Genomic DNA, 18,360 nt, shown 5'->3' on the forward strand with positions numbered 1-18,360 from the left:
CCGCAGGGTGTCCTTTTTCAAGATTTGAAATGTTTGCAGATATTTGTGAGTTTCTCAAAAAGAAACATTGCCATTGGCTAAAATCAGACTGAAGGCTAGGGGCTGGAGTTTATGGTTTGCATGCAGGGCTCTTCTTGTGTCCTTAGGAAGGCCTCGGTCTCTCTGCCCTGCTGTTAGCCCTCCAGAAGAACTGTTTGGCCACTCTCTGCAGAGAGTTCCTTGGGTACCCCCATCCAAGTACGTAGCTTCAACCAGGAAGGGGCTTTCCAGGCAAGTGAGAAGCAGAGGTGGTTGGCCATTGCCTTCCTCTGCAGAGCTTTCCTTGGTGGTCTCCCATCCAAATACTGACCCTGCTTAGCTTTCAAGGGTTGATGAGATCAGGCTGCACCTTACTGCCTTGCCTCTCCTCCTAGCTTTTAGCACATACTAATTATTTCCCCCTTGGGGAAGGGAGCTCTCTCTCTCACACACACACATTTTTGTGCAGTTGTGTTCCAGAATCAGAGCCGTCTGGGTCTATGATGTCATCACTCCTGCTGCCAGCGCTGGAATCTCTCAAGGGGAGGAGAGATGTGTACGTTTTAAATAGTTAACCCTACAATTATGCGCTGAGTGTGCCAAACAGCCAGGGATGGGGATGGGCGTGTTTCAGCTCAGAAATTATTGGGCCTATTTTTAGATTCTGAAGACTCACTCCCTGCTGTGCATACTTTCCCTGTTGGGGATAGCCCAGCGTGGATCAGTTTGGGATCCCAGGCGCTCACTGGAGATCCTAGAGCGGGTCTAGAGGGAAACGAAGCAAAACAGGAAGCTGGGGAGGCAAAGGACAGTCGGGAGGGCTTGGTGGCTGGAGCTCGTGGTTATATAACTTACAATCGGAGCTTGGGAGTTAGCGTGACCAGAATATACAGAGCCAGCTTGGCGTGGCGGTTAGGAGTGCGGACTTCTAATCTGGTGAGCCAGGTTTGATTCCCCACATGCAGCCAGCTGGGTGACCTTGCTGTTTTGACCGAGCAGTGATATCAGGGCTCTCTTAGCCTCACCCACCTCACAGGGGAGAGGAAGAACCAACAACAGCAACAACAACAACAACAACAACAGCAACAGCAACAGCAACAGCAACAACAACTCTTCTTCTTCTTCTTCTTCTTCTTCTTCTTCTTCTTCTTCTTCTTCTTCTTCTTCTTCTTCTTCTTCTTCTTCTTCTTCTTCTTCTTCTTCTTCTTCTTCTTCTTCTTCTTCTTCTTCTTCTTCTTCTTCTTCTTCTTCTTCTCAACCGCAGATCTTAGAGCAAAGTTAGCTGGCCCCGCATGCAAAGGACAAAAGAAGCAGACCAGGTCCACCCACAGAGAAGGGAAGGGTCTCTGCCTCCCCTTTCCTGGTCTGTAGTTTTGGTGTTGACAAATAATCACAAGTTACCCTTCTGATGGATAACGTCGTTTTTCTCAGTTCTCCCATTCCATTTTAGACAGTCTAAGAACGTCAGAAGAGCCCTGCTGGATCAAACCAGAGGTTTATCTAGTCCAGCCTCCTGCCTCACACAGTGGCCAACCGGTTCCTCTGGAGGGCCAACAACAGGGCAGAAAGGCCGAGGCCTTCATAGGAACATTTTAAAAGTCCTGCTGGATCAGACCAGGGGTCCATCTAGTCTAGCGCTCTGTCTCACACAGTGGTCAAGCCATTCCTCTGGAAGTCCAGCGATAGGACAGAGGCTGAGGCCTTCCTCTGACATTTCCTCCTGGCACTGGGATTCAGAGGGTGACTGCTCCTGAATGTGGAAGTTCCCTTTAGCCACTCTGGCTAGAAACCACTGACAGACTTATCCTTCATACATCTGTCTAATTCCCTTTTAATGCTGCCTATGCCCACAGCCATCAATACATCCCATGGCAGCATATTCCACCTTTTAATCACTCGCTGCTTAAAGAAGCATTTCTTTTTTATCCATCCTGCTTGACTCTTGCTTTGAAACGCCTGTAGACGTAGGCAACCGTCAACCACCCCAGACATTCTGCCACCAGCCCACTATACGAAATCCACTTTGAGCCCCTGTGAGGAAGGCAGATTATAACTAATGTGAATAAATAAACAAACAAACCGGCCTCGTTGGCCCTGTCCAGCTAGGCCCCTGCCTCCAAGGCTGATACAGCTTGTCTTTCTTGACTTTAAAAAAGGTTAAGTCTTGCATTCAGTTGCTCAAGGGGAGAAGCCCCAAATAGCTGTGACCTCTTGTAGGAGCATAAACTAAGCCTCAAATAGCTGTGACTTCTTGTAGTAGCTGATATTGCACGAAAAAGGCTGAGTTGCCGCTTGAGCATTCATCAGCACTGGAGAAGTCCCTTAAAATTGAGACTTTTTCACAAAGCAGCCTGCTGGGAAAGGTTATTAACCTACCCCTCCTACCCAAGGTTATTAACCTACCCCTCCTTCATTCTTTGCACGTGCTTACACAGGAGGAACACGGGGCAAGGAGCTGTGACCTTTCACAATGGCAAGCACTGACCTCTCCCCATTGGAAAGGGATTTTGACCATTGGCTTCAACAGACTTTCCACAATAACCCTGCTTAGAAGTATTACTTCCCCCCCCCGCCCCGTCTTTTGTACCAGATGCCCTCTTTTAGCTCACTGTTTGAAGAGCCAGCTTCATAAATACATGAACTAGTTACGAGGAGGGTAGCTGGCTTGAAAATCAGACGCGAGCAAGAAAGATCTACGAGAAGTTTAGAAAGCTTGCTATTTTTTTGATCTCGTCTCTTACAGTCAGACAAAGGAACGAATGAGGCAAGAGGATTAATCACACCTAACAGTTAAGTGGTATTAGATTGCCCTGGGGACAGGGATCGTTTTGAATTTTTCACCCTTGTTGTTTCAACATCGGGGAATTGGGGGGGGGGGGGCGGAGAATCTCCAGTTTGTTGGCAGAGTTTAAATGAGCAACAGAGTAAAGCACCAAGCTGCTGAAAAGATTAAGAAGATGCAAACTTTGTATAGAAAGGAGGGAGAGAGAGAGAGAGGGAGAGAGAGAGAGCCCAAATAGTCGGTCTTCTTAATTCATTCTGCCTGTTCTGGAGGCTAGCAGGAAGGAACAGTGCTCAAAAGAACTGGAAATCTCGAAATGAGTCTGTCAGGGCATAGGAGAAGAATATTTGGAAAATATCTGGAAGTTCCCACTCTATGCTAAATGCACATCTCCGATGCTCCCTGTGGCATAGTCTCATATGCTTTCAAATCATGCACACCACAGGCATTTGCATGTTCCATCCCCTTTCCGCTTCATTTCCCTTTCGTGAAAATCAAAGTCACAATTCTTGATCTCTGTGCCATTCTTTCCCCCGCCCCTTGCACGTCCCTCCTGAAAATTTTATTTATTTATTTCCCGTCTTTCTCGCAGATGGAGACCCAAAATGGCTTACATCATTCTCCTCCATTTGATCTTTACAACAACCCTGTGAGGGGGGTGAGGCTGAGAGTATGCAACTGGTCCGAGGTCCCCCGGCCAAGCTTCTGTGGCAGAGGGGGGAAGGATCCAAAACTGGGCTTCCCAGATCCTAGCTCTACACTTTACGCTACATTATGCTGGCTCACAACTCTCCATGCTTTTCAGCGTTGCCTTGCCAGTAAGTAAGCACTGTATGTTGTTTGTACAAATGATATGTGTCCAAGCCACATATGAAACCCTCACAACAGGCATGTAAGACAAATCTCAAAAAATTAACGGCGAAAAGCTGAGACGGTAGAAGTGCTAAGATTATTATTATTATTATTATTATTATTATTATTATTATTATTATTATTATTATTATTATTATTAGTGTTGCGTGGACAGAAGATCTGAGGATCATCTGCCAGCCAGGCAAGGGGTGTTCGGAGGTGGTTTGCTATTGCCTGCCCCTGTGCCATGACCCCTAGTGTTCCTTGGAGGAACTACGACCCAAATTTTCAAAGGTCTCTCGTCCAAATGCAAGCTGGCTTGGCCCTGTTTGACTTCTGAGAGCTGAAGGATTGCTTTGTGAAACCTTGGAAGGGTTCCTGGAAGGGTTTCCCAAATGGGTGAGTTAATTAATTTTTAATATATTATTTGTTAAACATTTCTTGGGCGATATGGCCATATATCAGCTGAGGCTGGGAGTTCAGTCCCAGCAGCCGGCTCAAGGTTGACTCAGCCTTCCATCCTTCTGAGGTCGGTGAAATGAGAACCCAGCTTGCTGGGTAATGACTGGTAAACGGTAATGACTGGGGAAGGCACTGGCAAACCACCCCGTATTGAGTCTGCCCTGAAAACGCTAGAGGGCGTCACCCCAAGGGTCAGACATGACTCGGTGCTTGCACAGGGGATACCTTTACCTTATGGCCATATCTGGTCATATCAACCTGCTTAGCCCTCCAAAAATGGCCAGTGATGGGCCTGGAGGGGATGGGGAGGGGCCAAGGGTGGGTGTGTATACAACGATGCTTCCCAACTATATTCTGCATGATCACACCACTTCTGGGGTTTCTCAAAGCCTGAAGAATGTTTCAGGGGTTTCTCAAGGGTAAAAAAAGGCAAGAAAGGTGCCTAAAGTTTTTGGAATCCCGATTACCTTGATTTCGTCAGGTCTCAATAGCTAAGCAGGGCTGACCCTGGTTCGTACTTGGCCTGGAAGTCCAGGTCTGTCCTTGCCTCTCGCCTTGAAACCCCCATGCGGGGGGGGGGGGGGGAGGGATCACCATAAGCCAGCTGGGACTTGACTGCAAAGAAGAAAAAGGGGGCGGGGTTTGGATCATCTTTATCCTTGAAATCTTAAATCAGCTGTAACTTTCTGTTTTAAATTCATATCAACTGCTCCGCATTCCTCGGTTGCCCTTAAATTATTTCTGAGCAATTATAGATTTTACATCGTTTTCTTATTTCTGTAGAGCCACTTTGAACAGCATGGAATTCTAAAAAAATATATAATAATAATAATAATAAAATGAGTCAAGCAGCCAGAGGGTCTTCCCCACTTCAGCACCTGCTCTTTGGAAGACTCTGCCAAGCCAAGCTCGACACGACACCTGCTTGCCTGAGTCAAGGGGGAAAAATCAAGGCGCCTCTCTTTAGGAAGTCTGTGTGCTTTTGTCCTTCATCCCACTTTGATTTGAGGTCGTAGAACGTTTGTGTTACGTTCGGCACAAGCTGCATCGGAATCCTGTTGGGCAGAGAGTCAGGGTTGCCAACCTCCAGGCAGGACACGGAGATCTCTTGCTATTATAGTTGATCTCTGGACGACCGGGATCTGTTCCCCTGGGTAAAAATGGCTGCTCTGGAAGGGGTTGTTAAGCCCTGACAAGATCCCTCCCCGCCCCAGCTCCACCTCCAAATTCTCCAGGTCTCTCCAGAGACCCAGTTTGGTGTAGTGGTTAGGAGTGCGGACTTCTAATCTGGCATGCCGGGTTCGATTCTGCGCTCCCCCACATACAGCCAGCTGGGTGACCTTGGGCTTGCCACAGCACTGATAAAACTGTTCAGACCGAGCAGGAATATCAGGGCTCTCTCAGCCTCACCCACCTCACAGGGTGTCTGTTGTGGGGAGAGGAACAGGAAGGCGACTGTAAGCCGCTTTGAGCCTCCTTCGGGTAGGAAAAAGCAGCGTATAAGAACCAACTCTTCTTCTTCTCCTAACCCTGAGCTGGCGACCCTAGGTGGCTCTCCTGTGACAGAGACCTAACTTATTAAACGCTGTCGAAAATGGCAAGCCAAACAGACCTCTGAAGCAGCTGGATTTTGTGAAGAAGAAAAGCTCCACCGCTGGACCTGAGGCCTGTTGCAAACCAGCAGAAGGAAGATAGTCCTGTAGATTCTGCCATCTCACCTGCAGAGGTTTGGCCACATGGCAGGAAATTGGAGGGGATCGAGGCAAGCGTTTGAATGGCGTCTAATGATCAAGCCCTAACTTATTAGGCACGGTAACCCGGAGGAGCAGACAATTGGGCTTTCTGTGCACAGGATGAACACCGTTGCCGGGCACCCGTGTGCGACGTTACAGTGCGACGTGCACACAAAACCGCTTCCCGCAAAAAAAAAAAATAGCCTTCCTTGTGATACGCAGAACGGTGGCGGCTTTCTGCAGGATTCTAATTACCAAGGAGTGCTAATTTCCCCGGGTTACCTGCTGGAGCCTGTGTCTGAAATGGCCCTTTTCATCATCTTTATGACAGCGCGCATGTAGCAAGCATCTGCACTCGCTCGTTCGCTTCCCGTCCGGGCTGCTGACCAGGAACAGGTTTTGGAAGCAAATGTCCTCTGGTGAGAGACGCCCCAACCCTTGACGGATGCTGCAAGGGCTTCTGGGGAGGGGAGGCAGGAGAGAAAAGCAGAAGAGGCCGTGAGAGACACGCTTGAGCAACGCAGGCAGCATCCGACCACGGCGGTATGAAGCCATCAGAGAGCCACGAGGAGATTCCCTTCGTCCGAAATGAGGTCATGGAACAATTCTGCTGCCGATAGGCATTACTTGGGGTTCCAAACGCTGCCAAAGAAAACGCCAGGAGATCCGGGGGAGGGCGGGGGGTCCGTGCCTGTGAAGGATGGAAAGAGTTCACTGCACATGAAGGACAGTGGGAATTTCAACCTGAGAATCCCCCGGATTGTGCTTGCTTTATCATGGAAGGGCTGCATTCTTGCAAAGGCTGCTTGCACCATTGGATGCTTTAGGATGCTTAGGGCTGATCCTGCGTTGAGCAGGGGGTTGGACTAGATGGCCTGTACGGCCCCTTCCAACTCTATGGTTCTATGATTCTATGATTCAGCTCTGTGATTGGCTGCAGATCTGTGCCAATCGAAGCAAATGACACTGAGCGAGGCAGACTGGTTGCCTGACTTAGGGTGATTCAGCTTCACAGGCCAGCAATTCAGTCATGAAGCAAAGAGAGACTAGGACGCCAGAAAGTGGTCTTCCCTAACTTTATGGACATGCGTTCTTTTCCTTTCATACACGAAAAGTTTTATCAAGAGCCAGCTTGGTGCGGCGGTTAAGACTGGTGGCCTCTGATCTGGAGAACACACACATACACACCCCATTTATTTAGGACACCCCTCTCCTATTTATTGACCTCACTTTCTACCCACCGCAGGCATGCAAAGCTCTAAAAGCAATATCAAGGGAAAGCACTGCATTAAGGAAATAATTAATTAGGACTTTAATGAGGCTGAGCTCCGCTAGAGTCTTTGCTTGATCGTCCTGCGGCTGCAACCTCTTGCGGGATCTGCCGTGAGTCCAGCCGATGCGGACCCTCCTCTCAAGCGACCTCTGCGAGTCCAGAAAGGGGCAAGCATGGTGGGAGGCTGAGGTTATGAGGCTGCATTCCACACCCAGTCCCAAACGTCACCAGTAGTCTGCTTCGCAGCTGCACTGCAAGAATTTAAGAAAACACCTGCTCCCTGGAATTCTGTGACTGGAGACGCCAGGCCTTGAACCTGGGCCTTGCTAGGTGCCCAGCAGGGGTTCTGCCTGGTCTGCCAACCTCCAGGTGGGGGGTGAAGTCATTGCAACTGATTTCCAAGCTACAGAGCTCAATTTCTTCAGAAATCCTTCCTTCCTTCCCTTAGCCCTGAGTCCGTCCGTCCTTCCTTCCTTCCTTCCTTCCTTCCTTCCTTCCTTCCTTCCTTCCTTCCTTCCTTCCTTCCCTTCCTTCCCTTCCCTTCCCTTCCCTTCCTTCTTTCCTTCCTTCCTTCCTTCCTTCCTTCCTTCCTTCCCTTATCTCCTTCCTTCCTTCCTTCCTTCCTTCCTTCCTTCCTTCCTTCCTTCCTTCCTTCCTCCCTTCCCTTCCCTTCCCTTCCCTTCCCTTCCCTTCCCTTCCCTTCCCTTCCCTTTCCTTCCTTCCTTCCTTCCTTCCTTCCTTCCCTTATCTCCTTCCTTCCTTCCTTCCTTCCTTCCTTCCTTCCTTCCCTTATCTCCTTCCTTCCTTCCTTCCCTTCCTTCCCTTCCTTCCTTCCCTTCCCTTCCTTCTTTCCTTCCTTCCTTCCTTCCTTCCTTCCTTCCTTCCTTCCCTTATCTCCTTCCTTCCTTCCTTCCTTCCTTCCTTCCTTCCTTCCTTCCTTCCTTCCCTCGCAAAAACTAAGTTAGAGGTTTAGAACTTGTTGAGAACCCAAATTCATCTTCTCTAGAAGGTGGGAACTCAGCCATCCTTATGGAGGTGCAACAGTTCTTTAGACATCTTTTTAAAAGCCATTTGTCTCGATTTCCATCCCCAAATTCAAATACGCGGCGAGCTAAACGTGTTTGCCGAACTGACTTGTGCCGTGCCAAACAGGCCCTGTGTCACTCCTCCCAGAGGAGCAGGGAAGATTAAGATTAAACAGGACGCGACGAATCACCGGGGACGCCTGCTCGCGTTATGACATTAAATTGCCGGTGTGTTTTCAACAAATCAACTTGCCGTGACTGAATTAATAGGGTGGGAATCATTTGTCTCCTCCGCGAGAAACAGGAAGGCCTGCCAGCCTACTCCAGGATTCTTGGCAGACCTGTTCTTTCTCCTGAGCACATACATGCCCACGCCCACGCCATGTGTTCTAATTGCCTCTGGACGTGGGTGGAACATCAAAATCACAACATGGGAAGTTGCCCCGGGGGACAAACGAGAGATGCTGATTATCCCTTACGAGACAGTCCCGGCTGGATTGCAGATAACCAGCCTGAAGTAACACGGTTGTTTAATGCAGCTATGTAGGGATAGCACGGTTACTCCCAGTTGTATCTGTCTAGCACTTTTTTCTTTCTGCTTTTTTTAAATCCCACCCTCCCTCCAGGAGGTTTTTACGGGTACTGTGGGCCATCAAGAGACAAATAAGCTTGTTCTGGAGCAAATCAAGCCTGTGCTCTCCCTAGAAGCGAAAATGACGCCACTGAGGGCAAAAGTGGAAGGGACAAGGTGGAAAAAGGTATCCGGAAAACACCCGCAGGTGGAAGTTCCATCACCAATGCATATGCAACAGAATTCAGAGAAGCCTAGCCGTATGCAGGTAGCCTCAGTCCTTTTAGAACCATATAATTTTTTTTTCCAAAAGTATTCTCAATCCAGCAGCAATTCCGACGAGCTAATAGGGGACGGTAAAAGCAGCTATTTCTTTTTCTTAAAAAAAAAAAAAAAAGCCAACCCAACAACGAAGAAACGGGAAAGAAGTTTCAAGGAAGCAGGCTGCAGTAGTCAGATTAATGCCACGTTGAGAGAGCGGAGGAGATAAAAATCGATCAGCCGGGGGATGAAAAATTAACTTCCAAATGCCAGCCCAAACAGATGTGTTTTTAAATTTCCTAACGGAAAGCGAGACGGGTCCATCACACCTAAAAAGCCACGGCAAGGCCTGTCCGTTTGCCAGAGGGTTTCCGTGAGCTCTGAATGCGAAGGCATCTCAGAGAATCCGGGAATTAGGCTTTTGCAATCGGCTGCTACATTTGGGCTTTAACTGGTGATGAAGCGGCCTTGCCCTGAATCAGAACGAAGGTGAAGAAACGAATCGGTGCAGAGGGAAATGGAGTCTGCAGCAATTGTACAACCCCCGTGCGTTTTGCTTGCAGCTTCATCATCATCAGGAGGAATCTTTCGGATTCTTCTTGGTCCTGCTCCACTTGGATGTACGGGAACGGAACCGAAAAGAACCCGAAAGATTCCCCTGGATGAAGCTGTGCACGAAACGCGTTGGGGTTGTACAATTATTACAGGCGCTGTTTCCTTCTGCGCCGTCTTTGTTTTGCTTTTGGGTGGCCCCCTTCTCTTCTTATGCTGAATCAGACCATGGGGTCCCTCTACCCTCTATCTCAGGGGTAGTCAAACTGCGGCCCTCCAGATGTCCATGGACTACAATTCCCAGAAGCCCCTGCCAGCGAATGCTGGCAGGGGCTCCTGGGAATTGTAGTCCATGGACATCTGGAGGGCCGCAGTTTGACTACCCCTGCTCTATCTTCTACTCAAAGAGGCAGAGATGCTCCAGGGTCTCAGGCAGACCTGCTTCCTGGTCCTTTTAAGTGGAGCTCCCAGGGACAGACCCTGGTGTTGGCATCTGCCTGAACTGCAGTGTGCAGAGCGGACTGGCAAGGAGGTCCTGCAGGGGGCATCGGAGGAGATGTATATTTAGCATGGATAGGATAGGAGCTTCCTGATGAGGTTCCGGTTGCCTCCAGTGTCCTGATTGGCTTGCTTGAGCACACCTCCCCTGGATTTCCTCCAGAGCAGCTGTCGAACAGAGGAATGACTGCAGGCAACAGCTAGCTACAGAGCTAGGTCTCTTCTCCTCTTTCTATAGTGGTTTCTCTTCTGAATCAAACAGTTTTATTCTTCACGCAGCCTGTTGCTCTGTCTGCATATTCAAACTTGGCCAACGCCTGGGACCTTCTGTATGCCGAGCAGATGCTCTACCTCTGAGTCACGACTCCACACGGTCCGGAATACCCTTTCCCTGAGAAAAATGTTCTTCCTGGTGGATGAAGAGGGGACCTCTTGAGGCCACTCTGAGCTGGGGCCAGCATCATATTTCCTGGGATGTGGTGTTATTCCAGGAAGGAAGGCAGCAGGTTCCGTCTCTTAGCAGCCCCTGGATCCCTGGGGGTTGGCAGAGCATCCTTCCTTTCATGTCAACAATTCCTTTGCCAGTTGAGCTGAGGCTTCCTTCTGGCAGTCAGGGAAGTAGAAGCAGGCTCTCTCTAGGGATGCCAACGATGGGTTGGGAAATTCCTGGAGCTTTGGGAGCAAAGCCTGGTGGAGAGGCAGCATTTGGAGAGGGAAGGGAACTCGGTGGGAGGTCAAAGAATCTAGACTCCAAGGCAGCCCTTTTGCCCAGGGAAACAGATCCCGGTAGTCTGGAAATCAATTGTAATTCTGGGAGAATTCACGTTCATGCATGAGCCATATGGAAGGGCAGTATAAAAACCAAATGAATGAATGAATGAATGAATGAATGAATGAATGAATGAATGAATGAATGAATGAATGAATGAATGAATGAGGAATTTTAATGGTTTTAATGTATTGATTTGTAGTGAACCATCATGAGCCGGTCTCTGAGAGCAGCTGTCATACAAATCGAATAAATAATGATGATGATGATGAAGAAGAAGAATGGTTGTCTTGGTGTGTCAGGGTTGCCAACCTCCAGGCGGGGCCTGAGGATCACCCAGAATTACATCTCCAGAACGCAGAGATCCGTTTCCAGGGAGAACAAGGTGGCTTTCAGTGGCGGACTGATTCCATGGCATTATACCCTGCTGAGGTTTCCGCGCAGGCCCCGCCTCCCAAATCTCTAGGAATTCCCCGAGCTGGAGCTGACCACCCCTGTGTGTGTGTGTGTACGGATGGGAGAGAGAGGGACTGGTGGGGGGGACGACTCTGTGCTGACCTCAGCAGGCCCATCACAACTGCAGAGACTTCTGAAATTCTGCATGGAGCTATCCAAGAGTGTCACGGGGGAGGATTCCACATTGCCATGGGGGAGACTCCTGCCTCTGTAAGGGAGCTAAAAAGGGAGAAGAAAGAAACCAGCCCTGGGGCTAACCGAAAACAGGCCCACCAGGAAGCCTGTCCCAGCCGTCCTGCCTTTTGCTGGCCGGCTTCTGCTCCAGGCCTGGGGACCTGCCAGCCTCCACTGCCTCCATCCTGGCTTGCCGTTCCTGTCTGTCCCCAGCACCGTGATTTGTCTATCTGTAATTATATATAATTCTCCCTTGTTGACTCTTCTCCATCCAGGTTGGAACACGGCTGGGGAGTGGCTCGGATTCACTCCGACTTGACGCGCTTCCCAAAATCCCAGATCAAAGCACTTCCTGGAGTCCTCAGTCGCCTCTGAGAAAAGTCACAAGGAAATACAATCTCCACGCCTTCCCCCACCTCTCCAACCTCTGCCGACCTCTCGCCTCCCCATTTCTGGCATCCTTCCCCTTCCCCTGCAAATGAGCTATTTATATAGAATGTGGAATCAATCCTTAGGACTGGCAAGTCACAGAATCAGAATCTTTTTGCCTCCAATTGAAGATTGCCAGGTCCCCCTGGCCAATGGGGAGGGGGCAGGGGCGGGACTGCCGGCTCCCGTTGGGAAATCCTTGGAGATTTGGGCTCAGGGCCTGGGGAGGACAGGAACCTAAGCAGGGTACAAAGTTCCCGCTCCAAAACAGCCATTTTCTCCAGCCACGACCCTTCCTCAGTCTCAGGATCAGTATTCCGTTCTGCCTTTCAGAAATGGAAAACTTGCCTTTTAAAAACCTGCTCATCATATTTAACCCAGTTTCTCCATTTCTTAACATATGCATTTTTACTTACAGTACTGAGTTTGTTTAACGCTCCGATAACATCTGCCCCCTCCCCAAATTTCTATCCAAACTCTGTATATTGCTCCTGGACTTCTGGCAGCGATAAATATTTAATTTGTAGCTCTCCAAGGACTGTAAGGAAACCTTGCTCATTCATCAGATCTTTCATGCATATTATTCCTCTTTACATACCGAAACGTCGCTGCGCCCATCCGAAACAGCAGGAGGGACAGTTTGAAAGCCACGAGGCATGTCAGGAAGCCCTCTTTGAAGGCTCACCTGTAAACAAGACAAATATTTATCAAAACAGGTGTTGCTAGTTCGAGCGATAAAAAAAAAAGTTGAGAGCTGACAACTGGAGGCTTCACTGCTTCATTTATTTGCTCTGCAGGCCTTTTGATGTCGCTTTATGACTTTTATAAAACCTTTGGAGGCCGTTCACGCTAGTCGATAAGAAGAATAAAAAAGGGCTTCTTTTAAAATTAAAAGAAATAAATAAAATAAACTCCAGGCTGGAAAATTCCAGCTGGTCCATCTAGTCCTGTCTCACACAGGGGCCAACCAGTTCCTCTGGAAGATCAACAGCAGGACAGAGAAGCCGAGGTCCTCATAAGAATACCAGAAGAACCCTGCTGGATCAAATCAGTGGTCCACCTAGTCTAGCATCCCGTCTCACTCAGTGGCCAACCAGTCCCTCCAGATTGCCAACAACAGGGCAGAGAGGCCAAGAACTTCCACTCATGTTGCCTCCTGGCTCTGGGTTTCAGAGGTTTAGTTCTTCTGAATGTGGAGCTTCCCTCAGTCATCACTTTCCTCCCTTGCTCCAGGTTGGGAAATTCTTGGGGGATTTTGGGAGTGGAGCCAGGCCATGGGAGGGTTTGGGGAGGGGAGGTACCACAGCAAATTCCATAGACTCCATCCTACAACACAACCAACTGCAGAGAGTTTGGAGATCAATTATAACTCCAGATCTCCAGACCCCAACTGGAGATTAACAACCTTACTCCCTAGAGGGATCTCCAAGCCAGACAACTGAATGACCAGTTGCCTCGCTTGTTGAGCAACAAGCTTCTTTGGGACAGCCAAAGTCACACTTAATCTTCCTCTCTCACATTTTTAAACGTTGGCAGGTATGGGTTTTATGCTGGTATATTTCTGGGCCTTAGGTAGCCGAAACAAAGGTTGCCTTGGATGCTAGATAAGACGTCAGCCAATTTTTTGACTGCAGCCAGGCCAATTCTGGTCTGTCTGCTGGAACGACACATTCTTTTAAAATGGCATGGGTGGCCATGTGCCCACCAACACTTGTCGAAAGAAAGAAAGGAAGGAAGGAAGGAAGGAAGGAAGGAAGGAAGGAAGAAAGAAAGAAAGAAAGAAAGAAAGAAAGAAAGAAAGAAAGAAAGAAAGAAAGAAAGAAAGAAAGAAAGAAAGAAAGAAAGAAAGAAAGAAAGAAAGAAAGAAAGAAAGAAAGAAAGAAAGAAAGAAAGAAAGAAAAATAGAGCTTAGAGTACAGCAAAACTCAGCCATTCTGCCAAGCTAGGAACAAAAATCTCAGTATTTATTGTCAAGGCCACAGAAAAGAAACAAGGAAATTGTCCTAATCAGAAGGGATCAGAACAAGGAGATAAGCAAGGCCAATATATCTCTGTACGCTTCACATCTATCCCCAAAGCAGACAGAGGGGGAAACCTCACAAAACACTATATCTGCAGCAGCGCAGGAAAGCTGGCTGCATCTGTTGAAAAATAATCTTTCATTTATTAACTTGTTTATACCCTCGAACTATCTTGCCTGCGTCGAGTTCCCGGGTATTTTCATAAGCAAATAACTCACAAGAGAGCCATCGTTTTGAGACTCACGTTGGTAAACTCAGTTTTTAAAAAGATGTTTTTAAATCTTTCTTTTAAAGTATGTTTTCAACGCTGCCTCTGCTGCGGCCTCTGCCGATTGAGGACACCCCCCCCCCCGTCCAGTTTAAAGAGTGAGAAATGCGGGGTCTCCGGGCACAGACAAGCAAGGAAATGGGGAGGAGGGGAAAGAAAGCGGCCGTCTCTTCGAGCCCTTTAAGACAAGATGTCAAACCCATGGCCCTTGAATGAAAAGTGCTGGAGTCAGCAAGGGATCGGAATCGATAGCGGGTGAGAGACGAGCCAGCCGGAATGGCGGGTTACGGCAGGCGAGGCAAGAGTGTCCCCAGATCGCAATAAAGCAGTTTGAAGGTGACAGATTTCATTGTTGAAGGTGATAAAAATTCCATGCCGGCACTTGGCAAAATGAGGGCTGGAACTCGAGAACCGGAGGAGCTGAGAGAGACTCCAGCTTCCTTATTGGACAAAGGGAGCTTTGTGTGGGGATATGCAAGAGCTGTCGTGTGCATGATTTAACTGGGTGAGAAGAATGTCCTGTAGGGGGCATCGGAGGAGATGTGTATTTAGCATAGTTAGATCAGGAACTTCCGGATTTCTTTTTCCAAATTATCTCCTCCAGTGCTCTGATTGGCTCAACAGGGCACTTCCTGCTGCTCTGACCTTACTTCCTCCCTGCTTGCCTCCTCAACATACAGAATGACTGCAGACAACAGTTGGGTAGCTCGACAGTTAGGAAGCTCTTCCCTCTTTCTATACATGGCTGTTTCTCTTCACAATAAAAAATTATGTTATTCTTCAAGCAGTTTGCTGCTCTGCTGCTCCTTCACATATTCAAACTCTGCCAACACCCTGACTCTCAAGGGCCCATACTCTGAAAATCTACTTGATCTCCAAATTGCTCCCGGACTCAAATCGAGCTGTCTTGATGGGATGGGGGGTGTTAGACTGAGAGACTGACTAGCCTAAGGGCACCCAGCGAGCTTCCACAGCAGGGTGGGGATCTGAGCCTGGGTTTATGGTCTCCTGGCATGACGCTCTAACCACTACACCATACTGTCAAATACTACTGCATGTCGGTTATCAAATACTGAACACCAGTGCGTGTTCAATGACTGGTTGATGCATTTTAACAGAGCTGTGCAAACGACGAGCAGGGAACGATGAACCCGTGTCTGGGGGTAGGATGGTCAGATCACGGTTGCAGATGCAGACTCCAGCGGCCTCTGTGCATTCATGGCCAAACCTGCAAAGGGATGTAACTTCACACCAGTTCTTCCATGTTTCCAGAAAGCCCTGCAAAAGGGACGGCCTCCCAAATCGATCTGATGGCTCTAAGGGGAGGGGGGGGGCAGGGGCAAGTAGGGATGCCAGATACCAGGTGGGACCTTGGAGAATCCCCAAGAATTACAGCTTTTCTCTAGATGACAGAGGTCAGTTCCCCTGGAGTAAACGGATGCTTGGGAGGGTGGACTCTGTGGCATTTTACTGCAGTGGTCCCAGTCCTTCCCAGTGCTCTACCCCCAAACCTCCATGAGTTTCCCAACCTGGAGCTGGCAACCCTCCCCCTCCACCCTCTGCCACTGACCAGGGGGGACCTGGCAACCAGGGTAACCAGGGTAAGGCCTGCCAATATGACCCTGCCCCCCCTCCCCTCCACACACGTTCAATGCCCCTTGCTGGTTGTTCAAAAAGGGCTGCTGCGGCTTTACTAAACCAAGTCGGTTCTCCCATCGCCGCCAGCCGCAGGATCGCTCGAAGACACAGAAAAAGCAGAAACGATGTGCACATCCAACCCCCCCACGCTCCGCTGGCAGACGGGCCCAGTCCCAGAATATGTTTTAATCAATCCACAAGAGGGTTTTCCCAACATGCTTTTCTCTTTCTATCTCTTCACTGACTGCCCAGGGCTGAGATACGAAATCACTCGACTCTTTCAGTTGGCAGAGGCAAGAAATACGGCGCTGGGGAGGCTTTTTTTTTCTCTTTCCTCCCCAGGATGTTTTATCACAGTTCAGCCAGGTCCCAGTTCCTCTGCGCTCTCCCAGATTTATTTACATATCGAGCTATATCTTTGGTGCTCTCTTTGCCAGGCAGGGCCCCTAGAGATGAGGCAACTTTATTAACAAAGCTACTGGAGGCATCGCCATTGCTAGCCACGTTGGACTCTGGGGGGCGCTACATCACCCTAAGGGTGTTTAGGTGTTATCTCCTTCAATGCGATGCCTCTCTTTGTCTTAACCCGGGGACTGATGCGGTGGTTAGTGGTTAGGAGTGCGGACTTCTAATCTGGCGAGCCGGGTTTGATTCCTTGCTCCCCCACATGCAGCCAGCTGGGTGACCTTCGGCTCGCCACAGAACTGATAAAGCTGTTCTGACCGAGCAGGAATATCAGGGCTCTCTCAGCCTCACCCACCTCCCCGGGTGTCTGTTGTGGGGAGAGGAAAAGGAAGGAGATTGTAAGCCACTTTGGGACTCCTTCTGGTAGAGAAAAGTGGCATATAAGCACCAACTCTCTTCTCCTCCTTCTCCTTCTCCTTCTTCTCCTCCTTCTCCTTCTTCTCCTCCTTCTCCTCCTTCTCCTTGTCCTTCTCCTTGTCCTCCTCCTTCTTCTCCTTCTCCTCCTTCTTCTCCTTCTCCTTCTCCTTCTCCTTCTCCTTCTCCTCCTCCTCCTCCTCCTCCTCCTCCTCCTCCTCTTTTGTTTTCCTCTTCCTGTCCCTTTGTCCTCTTACACCCTCTACATGGCCTTCCACGGAGATACATGTTTTTGCAGGTCTGTCCTGTAGAGGCGTCATGTCCTGGCCTCAGGCTCCCACACCAGATAACAGGGGTCTGCACGTGGACACTGCCATCCCGAGGTAGCTCTCAGAACAAATGCAGGATAAAAATTTAATAAATGTCCTTGCACATTGCTGCAGCAGTGACTGTTTACAAACCCAAATGGCAAATACCTTCTTATTTCCACATGGAAGTTTCCTGGCCAAGCGCTGTTAATGGCGATTAAAAGAAGCGTGCATGGGCCGAGCTAGCGGCGCTCCTTCCGAGAGCTTGGCCTGCGATGGCTTAATGCCCCAGTCGAGCTAGCGGAGAGCTGAACAGCTACATCAAAAGACGGGACGGCCTGCAAGGACCCGGCTTATCTGCAAACTGATCAAGGGCAGCGAATCATGTTTTACAAGAAGGCAGCTGCCAGATTGGAGATTATCAGCAAACCGGAAGATTTGACTTTGTGAAGCCGCACTGCAGGGCTGACGGGAGGCGTCGATATTTGGTTTTGTCGCACATATCGGAAATGTGATCTGAAAGCGAACGCTGAAAGGCCTGATGGGATGTACAGCACTGTGACTGAGTCGGTTTATTCGCTTTAGATATTCCTACTTCCCTTTCCTCCCCAGGGAAGACTCAAGGCAACGCCCAGTGTCATTCTCCTCTCCTCCATTTTATATTCACAACAACCCTGCGAGGTGGGTCGGCCTCTCAGCATGTATGGCAGGCCTAAGCTTCCACAGCAGAGTGGCGATACCAGCCTGGATCTCCCTGGAGTCATTTTCCAGCCTTGGGTCTCGATACTGAAATCAAACCACACCCTCTACAGGCTCCATCCCAGGTTTTGGGCAATCCTATCCCCAGGGGAACTGACCCATGTTACTTGGAGATCATATGCAATTTGGGAGAAAATACTGGCCCCACCTGGAGGTTGGGAAGCCTGATGGCTTGAATTCTGGCATTATAGCCCCACTTAATTCCCTTCCTCTCCGAACTTCACCCCCAACGTCTCCTGGTATTTTCCAGAACTGGCCCATCTACATGGCAGCCATTTTGTCACTGGCTCCACCTCCTGCAGCAGCCATTTTGTGGTTGCGTCCACCACCTGCTCTCAGAATCCCAAAGGCGCTCGCGAGCTCAAAAAGGTTGGGGGTCCCCGAATAAGACCCACTCCCTTCAGCACCCTGAGTGAGGGGAACGGTGCGCGTTGACTCTCGAATGCTTATACCCTGTCGGTCAACTAGAGTCGAACCGAGGCGGAACCTCAAAACATTCAAGGTGACGGCAGCGGCCGATGCTATTCCCCAACACGAGGATAGGATTCCATTTCTTGTTCTTGGCTCTGTGTCTCTATTTAACGAACTCCCGCAAACGTGGCACGCTCCCTCCCCGTGATTGATGAACGAAAAGCCGCCTCTCCAGAACGCGCTCCTCTTTACGCACTCCGAACGGCCGTCGTACAAGCACT

The 18,360-nt window shown here is 49.4% G+C and overlaps 1 protein-coding gene across 6 annotated transcripts in view; it reads right to left on the bottom strand.

Moving 5' to 3' along the window:
* The window catches only part of LOC143827697 (uncharacterized), a 96,300-nt gene that overhangs the window by 12,517 nt on the left and 65,423 nt on the right, over nt 1–18,360 (bottom strand). For 5 of the 6 annotated variants that reach the window (XR_013227387.1, XR_013227385.1, XM_077317512.1 and 2 more), the window contains 2 exons: nt 12,454–12,540; nt 4,582–4,729 (listed from right to left, as the gene is read on the bottom strand). Coding sequence is in view for 3 of the 6 variants with exons in the window: in XM_077317512.1 (XP_077173627.1) it covers nt 4,592–4,729; nt 12,454–12,540 (225 nt within the window). In the remaining 3 variants the exon portion in view is untranslated. Of the gene's footprint in view, nt 1–4,581; nt 4,730–12,453; nt 12,541–16,885; nt 16,989–18,360 lie in introns of those variants that run through there. The other variant, XR_013227386.1, reaches the window with a different exon arrangement.

Source organism: Paroedura picta, chromosome 18 (genome assembly GCF_049243985.1).
Source record: "Paroedura picta isolate Pp20150507F chromosome 18, Ppicta_v3.0, whole genome shotgun sequence".
NCBI lineage: Eukaryota > Metazoa > Chordata > Lepidosauria > Squamata > Gekkonidae > Paroedura > Paroedura picta.